General features: G+C 30.2%; 1 protein-coding gene and 1 non-coding gene across 2 annotated transcripts in view; both read right to left on the reverse strand.

Annotated features, from left to right (window-relative positions):
- Nucleotides 1-5,804: 5,804 nt before the first annotated feature.
- Nucleotides 5,805-10,012, reverse strand: part of LOC107851191 (protein SICKLE) — an 11,548-nt gene continuing 7,340 nt past the window's right edge. The window contains exon 2 of the mRNA XM_016696125.2: nucleotides 5,805-6,820. Within this exon, the coding sequence (XP_016551611.1) occupies nucleotides 6,030-6,820 (791 nt within the window). The 3' untranslated portion in view covers nucleotides 5,805-6,029. The remainder of the gene's footprint in view (nucleotides 6,821-10,012) is intronic.
- LOC124889819 lies at nucleotides 9,106-9,208 on the reverse strand. Its single transcript, XR_007048738.1, has one exon. It is a non-coding gene; the product is annotated as a U6 spliceosomal RNA (small nuclear RNA).

Consider the following 10,012-nt stretch of genomic DNA (forward strand, 5'->3'; position numbering starts at 1 on the left):
ATATATAGATAGATAGGATATAATTAGGGATGACAATTGAGCAACGCAGATTTTACGCTATACGTGGTGGTGGGACGAGTTATGTGGGGCGGAGAGAAGTCTTTTCGTGAATTTATTTTTAAGGTTCCGTGGCGCAACGTGAAGTCTTCGCAGTTTTATGTCTAAGGTTATGTGAGGTGGGATTTGGCGGGTTGAAGTCTTTACGGATTTGCTCTGCACCGTATCGTTTGGCACATCTAAATATGGAGTAATAGAAATAATAAAATTAGTCGATAAAAATATAATATGTATCATGTGTTTAAGTTTGAATAGTTTATTGATTTTTCCATTACTAATTCAACTTATTTTAACCCGTTCATCTAAAAGTTGGATTAATATGTAGTCAAAATTTACTCATTAATTAATAACCTTATCAAAATATTTGTAAATAGAATTTTGAAATATATAGTAGAAATAAAGAATTATTTTATTAGATACTTAATAAATTATAAAAAATAAATAAAAACTTAATAAGTAAAATGTTTAACGGATTAGACTATGATCCATTTTTAAACTTATTTCAATCCAAATAACTTTTCATTAGGTTAAATCAACATAATCATTTTGATATTCCCTAGATACTAAGAGATGGAGTAATAAACAATGTGACTTCTTTTTTCTGCACTTTGTTATAATTAAAAGGTAGGGGGCAGTTGAGAGATATGTTTGATAAATGAGCTAAGGGACCATTTGATTTTAATTATCCTCACCTATATCACTATTAGGAATACCAAATTCTAACAGGTAAGATTAATAGTAATTGATAGAGACTTCTATTACATTGTTAGGCTAAACAAAGCAAATTGTTAGGCCACTTGCAACCCATTTAACTATTTAAACATAGTACTGCAGTTCGGGGTTGCTCAATCAATAAATTTTGTCACTTTCTTATAATTAAACAATACTATTCATTATTATAAAATTTTGTATTCTAATTTCTACATGTGGAATTTCGTGATAATAGCCTTGAATTTTATTTGTAGAATTTAAAACTACATTACATGAAAATGATTATTTTTCAACTATATAAAAGCTGAAAAATGACTTGTGATTGTGAATTTTACCATAAAATTTATTTTGCTTTTCTTATTTTTTGAGACTTTATCTATATTGAGATCCGATTAAATTCAAATTTATATAGTGTATGATTTGTTTTTTAAGGCAGGAGCTCGAACTCATGACCTATCCAACCATTCCACCGCAACTTATGTTGATTATACTTACTACGTAAGTGCAGTTATGTAGTTAGAGTACTCCCCATTCCCTTTTACTTTATGAGAGTCAATTAAATTAATTTTTAAAAATAATTAATTAAATTAGATTAATTTAATATTTTACATTTTAAATTTAAATATTCAAAAACAATTCACAAAAAGCTATAAGTCGCATTCTTTTCATATTAATATAAAGAAAAAATGTTTGTCAAAATTCATGTATTTAATTCTCCAAAGAAAAGCATAAGTAAAAGGGAAAAAGCAGGATCTAAGAGTCTGTTTGGGATTGTTGTTATAAAACTGCTTATTTGAGAAACACTTTTATAAAATGACTTTTCAGAAAAGTGCTTTTAAAAAAAACAGTTTATGTTTGGTAAATTCATTTGAAAAGTGTTTTTGATAATCAAATTGTGTTTGAATAATCATTTTCAAAAAGTATTTTTTTGAGACAAATGATTAAAAAGAATATCTATCAATAGACTTTTATACCAAAATCAATAGAGAAAATTTATTTTAAATATCTATTATAATATTTTTAATTAAATTTTCTTTATTTAATTAAAAAGTACGTACTCTAAAATTTTTAATCAATAATTATATACATAAATGCATTCAATAAAATTAAATGGTGATATATTACTTAAATAATTTAAATATTACTTAAAACATCAAACAAAAATGAATACAAAAGTTATTTCATAAATTAAATCACTACATATGAAAAAATTAACGACAAAAATAATTAGTCTTTCATACATCACAAAAATTTTCAACAATTTCATCTCTAATTTTATAATGCAATGTCTCCGTACTTGTAGAACATTTGTCTTGTATTTCTGAAGGTATACCAAAAGGCTGGTCTGCTTCTTCGATCTCTATGATGATGTCTTCGTTAACATAATAGTTAAAGTCCTTTTCAGTAGTAGAGTGTTATTATATGAAATTATGTATAACCTTAGTAATTGAAACAAGATGAACTTGAATGCTGAATTTAAAAGATGGCATTGAGCGTAGGAGAGCAATACTATTTTTCCAAACTCCAAATGTTCTTTCAATTGTACATATAAATTGAATCTATCTGTTTTCTGTTACGTTATTTTAAAATTAGAATCTATCTACTTTTTGTTACCATATTTTTTGGATACATTTACTTTGTCAAATTTACTAAAAGTAAGCAAACACTATAATCATACTTACAAATATCTAAATGAGATATTATCGGTTATTTTTTACTTTTTCTTTTGGATATATTTTTATCGTGTCAATTCTAAAATTAAATTACCAAATTCATATATGTATACTAGATGATAACAAATATTTAAAATAAAATTATATCTGTTATTTTTTAAATTTATTTGTTATATATACAGTAAATATATATATATATATATATTCATGATTTATTTATTTAAAATTAAATATTAGAGAAAAAATTTATATGTGTTGTCAAAATACAATCTTGTAACATGATTCATCTGTTAATTGTTATCATTAATAATAAAATATTAAAAAATTATATATTATTTAGTCATCACCATCAATGATTTTTTCAAATTTATTTAAAGAAAATGAGTGAAAATAAAATAACAATATATAAATCATAAAGAATTATGACGTAAATATGAAAGGTAAAATTTTAAAAATCAAACGTTATTCAAACGTGAGTGCGTGCGTGTGCGTATGCGTGCGTGCGTGTGATAGGAATATTTTTGTCATAAAAAAATAATTTTCTATTTTTTTTGAAAAGCAGCAATTTTCTGTTTTCTGCTTCTGCTTATTTTTATAAGCACTTTTACAAGTTTACCAAACATTCGTCTTTTTTAAAAAGTATTTTTTTTTTTCAAAATAAGTGCTTATTTTTTAAAATAAGCAATCCCAAACAGACACTAAATTTCACCATTTATTTTTGAATTTAAGTTTTGTGCATCGTCAGTGTACAAAATATTCTACATTATCAGGTAAACTTGACTTGCTATTGTAGGTTACCTAATTTTTTTTTCTTTTAATGTAAATAATTGAGTAACCTGCAATATCAGGTCAAGTTAACTGATAGTATAGAATATTTTGTGCACTAACGGTGCACGAAGCTTAAACTTTTTTTTTCCATGTTTCCCATTCGCTGTCCTATTTAATTTATCGTTCAAGCCTTTCCTAGAAACAAACAAAATAAAAGAAACTAAGATTTATATCATAAGATTTTTTTTTTTATTTTTTTTGGGCAAAAATTCATGTCAAACCTAATAAAGTCTCTTATTTAAGTTAATTAACGTGACACCTTAGTATTGAAAGTTTCTTTTGCTTCTGCTAGTACGTAAAGTCTACATATAGATAATTAAAGACCAGTAATTGAGCACCACAATAAATTTGACAACGGCAAGCCATGATAATAATTACACAAAGCAATTATCGTGCATGTCATATTAGTCATGTGTATTTAGAAAGAGAGAGAGATAGAGACGAAAATGAGCGAGATAGATTGAAATTGAACAGATTAAAATAAATTGAGTTAATAAATAAATAAGTTCATAGTTTGGTTAAAAGTTATTTGGATTAAAATAGATTGAGTTACAGACCACGCCCAACAAGTTTAACTCTTACTAAAGTAAAACCATCATTGACTTGGCACACTGAAATTTAATTAAGGATTAATTTTTACTAAATTAACTTTCTTAATGATGTTATAAAACTCTAATAAAGTTGACTATTACAATTACTTTATTTAAGTAGTAATTTAATACTAAGGATAGAAATAAAAAAAATATAACAAAATTCTCTTGATTTCATAAAATTAACAAGTAAATTAAAATAATTATTTATAATATAGGAGAAAAGTAAAATGAAACAAGGAAGTAATTGTTTTTTTTTTTTTTATGCTCCCTCTATTTCAATTTATAACACACTTCACTTTTTAGTTAATCCCATAAAAAAGACTTATTTTATTTGAAACATATTTAATGACACCATCGATAATTTACCATGTTAGACCCCCACTTATTTGACAACAAATCCACAAAAATACACACTTCCATTTAAAAGTTCATTTATATACTAGGTACAATATATATTCTGCTAGCTACTAAACATGTAACAACTAAATTACCAAAATGTCATATTCTGCTTGGACCCAAACATGGGTCTAAAACTTGGAAATGACACTAGTATCCTTTTTTCAATTTTCTTGAGAAACCCTAAAAATATGTTACCTTTATTAGCAAAAACTTATGCTAACCAATATCCATCTGAAAGAATATGAATTGTTACAAATATTGCGTTTGTATATAAGCATTTCGTGTTTACACAAGATCTGGAGAAATATTGCATCTTAAAGGGATGTAGTAATATAGACAGACTACCTAACAAGGGAAGGAGCTAGGCATCCGGATACAGTTCGATAGAACCAGTAATTTTTACTCAAATAGTGTATACGTATTAAGAAATTTATTAAATATGTAGAAATACTAAATTTATAACCCAATTAATAATACTTGAAGTCATTGTTTGGATTTCAGAACCCGTTAAGTTGAAATTTGACTCCCCTTTGAGGCCCTAACGGCCTAACACAAGTATCCAATGACTGATTCTACAACTCAAAAGTCGTGACCTACATGTCATCTGGAGAGAGTTTTACTGTTGCATGCTACTACAACACCACAAGAAAAAATTATTTCTCAAGAATGAATGGGGTAATGGCGTAGCTGCTAAAATAGAAGAAACACATGAATGAAACTAATTTGCTGTTGGATGTAACTAACAACAAGAAACAACTCAACTACTGCCAGTAACAAAAGTACAGTTACTAAAGACACAACAATTTAAGATGCTGAGAAAGCACAAAGAATCATGTGCCAAATTCATCATTCACTGCCTCCTTGTCAGCTGCTTCATTAAACTGAGGCCTGAGGAGGGGGTTGCGCATTTTACTGGAACATCTGACAATTCAGCCTGTTTTGAGGGGTAGGGAAGTCTGCTGGTAGAAATTCCTCAGGGTGTACAATGGTTTTTCACCAAGGGGGTGAATCGAGGCAATTGCTACAAAGAATTGACAGATTTAATAGATTCACACAACTAGTTTTTCGAACAAAAAAGGAAAACCTTTCTAACACGTCAAACGAAGATTGAAGACATTCTAACACTACATATTTCACATAGAAGATTAGGTTGTACAAAAGGACATTGACTCCCCTGGCATGAGTATTAAGGGTAGATTCCTCTTACCTTAAGAAATGGAGAGGGGCATTTCACTGAATGACAAGTATGGGGTCAACTGATAAATGATCCCTTAGCTCAATTCTCTAATCCTCATCTCCGTTTAATAAAAAAGAAAATAAGAACTACTCCTGCAACACGAAACTGCAGATCCTACACCACCATTATTCACCTAGGACAAAGTATTCCAGGAATACATGTTTTTCATAATTTCCTAGCCAGATCATGAGATTAGGATATTCACTGTGTAAAAGATCATGAAAACTACAAAAACAGAACATGAGAAGTTATAAATACCGGGAGACTTGAGCTGTATGACTTGTAGTAACCAGTACAAAATTGAAGTTGGGAGCATAAAATTCTGATAACTTTGCACTCACACAAAATCAAGAAAAATCTTTTTTTCCCAAGATTTACACGGTAATGTCATGCTACAACAGCAGAATTCGGGTGAAATGTAGACTGGAACTAATCAGCTTTCGACGTTAACTCACAATAAAAGTCAAACAACTCAACACGATATTAGGAGAGTGAGAACATCATATGCAAGACTGAGACCTCACATGGCAATCAAGTGTCAGATCCATCATTCCCAGCCTCACTGCTAGCTGCTTCATTAAATGAGGCAGACAAATACTCGGCAAGGCTTTGCTGAGGACTGGATTTTACTGGCGCATCTGGAAGTTTGGCCTTTTTTGCGCTTATGGATTTTGGAAGCCAGGATTTCTCAGAGACCAGCTTCCAGATAACTGGCTTCAACCCTTTCCAAGGATCTTCTACCATTGACTCTGAATAATACAAATCTGGTCTAGACTCACCTGATGTGTATCCATGGGAACCTCTTCCCCTCCTACCACCTCGAAACGAAGAAGGACTAGAACTATTACCCATCCATTGGCTCCTGCCTTGCCCGGAACCTTGGTAAGGACTGCCTCTGAACCCTGAACTTTGGTAAGGGCTGCCACCTCTGTGTCCTAAACATTGGTAAGGGCTGCCTCTGCGCCCTGAACCTCGGTAGGGGCTGCCTCTATATCCTGAACCTTGGTAAGGGCTGCTTCCGTATTCGGAACCAGGTTGCACGCTACCTTCTCCATAGTGGAAACCAGGTCTTCCACTTTGATGAATGCCAGGACTAGCAAAGTTACCACCCGTTGAAGAATTAGGTGGCAGGTAGTTGTCAGGTGTGCCAAAAGAGTTATTCCATGCATTAGGGGAGCTTCTTTGTGGTGTGCCAAAAGGACTATTTTGCCCATGATTTCCAGGAGGATTAACGATATGATGGACTCCTTGTGACTGCAATCTCTGCTCTAAGGAATAGTTGCCTCGAGGAGTGCAAATTGGAGATTGAGGGTTCCTTGGTCCTGCAAAAAATCGTGTAAAAAAGGTCTGTTGATGCTACAATATATGAGGAAAATAGCACAAAAGTCCAATTCATAGTACAGCATTAGCCAGAGTCAATCTAATAAGAAAAACTACTACTACCATGATATAAGAAAAACTACTACTACCATGATAGCTTTTTCTTATAAGGTAGATATAAGTACAATTCATAGTACAGCATTAGCCAGGGTCAATCTAATAAGAAAAACTACTACTACCATGATAGCTTTTTCTTATAAGGTAGATATTTTATGGGAAGTTTTAAAAATAGCAAAAGTTTAACACAAAATCCACCTTTTATAGCCACACTTTGCATATTTACCATTTATAGCCGATGTATTCGATTCACAGCCGTTGTATTTACTTTTACACAGTGATTTGTATTCATAAAAAACATAAATACACTACATATTTAGTCTTGCTAAAAACACTATCATTTTTTTTCTTTTTTCTTTTTCGTTTTATCCCATTTTTTTCTTCCTTTTTTATTTTATTTTTTCATTTCTTTCTTTTTGCTTTTTTTCTCACTTCTACCTCTAACTTTTACTTCTCTTTCTTCTTTGATTTTGTTTTGTTTTCTATTTTGAACTTATTTTCTTTATCGTTTTTTTTTGTTCTATTTTATATTTATTGTATTTTCGAAAAATATATCTACTCGAGCATAAGTCATTGATGATAACGTAAATACCACAATTATTTATTGTATTTGTAGTCACACTGTTATTTATATTTTTGTATCATTGATACAATTGTATTTGTATTTTAAATCGCGCTTGTATTTGTATTAGTTCGCACCATCATTTATATTTTATATAATTCTCACTTGTATTTTAAAGAACTGTTTTGTATTTGTATTTTATAATTGATAGCATATTACATTGGATTATATTTATATTTTGATTTTATTGTGTTTGTATGTTTAGATTATATTTGGATTATATTTGTATTTGTATTCTATTTTCGTTGATGCATTTTTATTATTTAAAAAATATTTTGTATTTGTATTTGTAAGTTGATTGCACATTGTATTTAGCTGTAACTATGTACAATTTATCGTTTGTATTTATATACAAATAAGTAAATGCATTAATTGTATTTTCTTGATTCTAAAATATATAAATATGTAATATATCATTTGATACAAATATACCGTTTTGTATTTATATGTCAAAATTATCATTCGTATTTGTAAATAAGCAAATATCACTTGATACAAATACAATTACAAACAAATGAAACGAATGATTTGACAAATACAAATACAATATGTATTTGTATAAAAATCTGAATTGTATTTATTTGTATCAATAAATACAAGTCACATCAATAAATACGAACAAGTATTCGTAGAAAGAAAATCAATCATTCCTTTTCAATATTTAAGAAATACAAATGATAGTTCACATTTGTATTTGTATTTTATAATCCGCACTTGTATTTGTATGTTATAGTTTGCATTTGTATTTGTATTTTATAGTTCGTACTTGTATTTGTATTTATAGTTCGCATTTGTATTTATATTTTATAGTTCCCATTTGTATTTGTGTTTGCTAGTTCACACAAATGAAACGGAGAAAAAATGAAAAGGAAAAAAACAGAAAAAAAGGAGAAAAAATATAAAAAAAAAAAGAAAAAAAAAAAAAAAAAAAAAGAAAAAGGAAAAAAAAAGAGTAATAGAAAATAAAGAAAAAGAGAAAATACATGAAAGATGCTATGAATTATAATTAGGGATAATTAATAGACAAGAGGGTGCTATGGATTGTAATTAATTGAAACTTAGGCTAAATAGGGTAATTAGGAATCTATATTTGCTAAGTTATGTAGTTATCCCATATTTTATAGAAACACAACAAAACAAAAGCAGCCCCCTATACTATTCTTCCTAGCATATCCACTAAATCAATATATTGGTTAAAACTGTCTATTAAGCTGCCTTTATTCCAGAAATACAAATTTTGTAAACATCTATCCTTAATTCTAGTAATGTGCAATCTCTGCCCTTCAAAGCAACTTTGTTCCTCTCTAGCCAAACCATCCATAAGATGCACAACAGAATAGTTCTCCATATCTGCTTTATTTCTTTTGGTATACCTGTTCTTGCCATCCTTCCAACAAATCTTTCACTTTCTGAGGCATCACCCAATAAATACCACGAAGATTTAGGAATAACTACCAGCATTCTCTAGAAATTTTAGAGTGGAGAAAAAGGTGCTCCATAGTTTCCTGATCTTCTTGACACAGGAAGCATCTACTACACAGGTTGAAGAAAAATTTGGATCATTTTTCGATTTGTTCATGTCATCCTTGCGCAAAGGCCACGCAAATCTTGTCTGTATCGTTCCAATTTTATCGGATGTCCCCGAAGGGACCTACCATGATATCAATATTTCATTTAACATACTATACAGCCTTCTGCCTGATACGGAAAACTGAATGTGTGAAAATCATGCCTATCAAACTGAAATTCCTTAGTTGTCAATAATAGGCTGTCATATGCAATAATTGTGCAGCAACATCTATATCCAATATGGCATTAGAAGTTATAGCGGACAAGAGAACCTGTGTCTATAAGAGGCTAAAAGAATATAGACATTCCCACATCTAACAATATCTATGTTGCTCAGACTCTTCAAATATGTCGACGGGTGCGTGTCGGATTCGCCAAAGCTAGTGTACTTTTGGAGAATCCAACACGGGTACGGTATCGAAAGTGAAGAGTCCGCGCAACTTAGAACAACACTAATAACCTCACATGCTAAGAATCAGTGGCGGAGCCAGGATTTTTACAAAGGGGGTTCACAAGTGAACATACGAACTAACCAAAGGGGGTTCAACATCTAATATATATACATAAAAAATAATTTTAATCATGCATATATAGCATAATTTTTCGCCAAAGGGGGTTCGGATGACCCCCCTCGGAAAAGGGTGGATCCGCCACTGCTAAGAATAGTTTACGCTAGAATCCTTTTCACCAATCACTACCATTTTATATCTTATTTTTAAAAAAATAATGGTGCACTCATTGTCTTGAAATCCTAAATTCGCCTCTAAAACCAAAATAGATGTACCACATAAACAAGATCAACAACTGCCAGAAATTTAGACAAAAGCTTGGCCAAATAACAACAAGTTCTAAGCTCAGCATTAGAATTTGTCCTAAACAAAAATGT

Source organism: Capsicum annuum, chromosome 12 (genome assembly GCF_002878395.1).
Source record: "Capsicum annuum cultivar UCD-10X-F1 chromosome 12, UCD10Xv1.1, whole genome shotgun sequence".
Taxonomy (NCBI): Eukaryota; Viridiplantae; Streptophyta; class Magnoliopsida; order Solanales; family Solanaceae; genus Capsicum; species Capsicum annuum.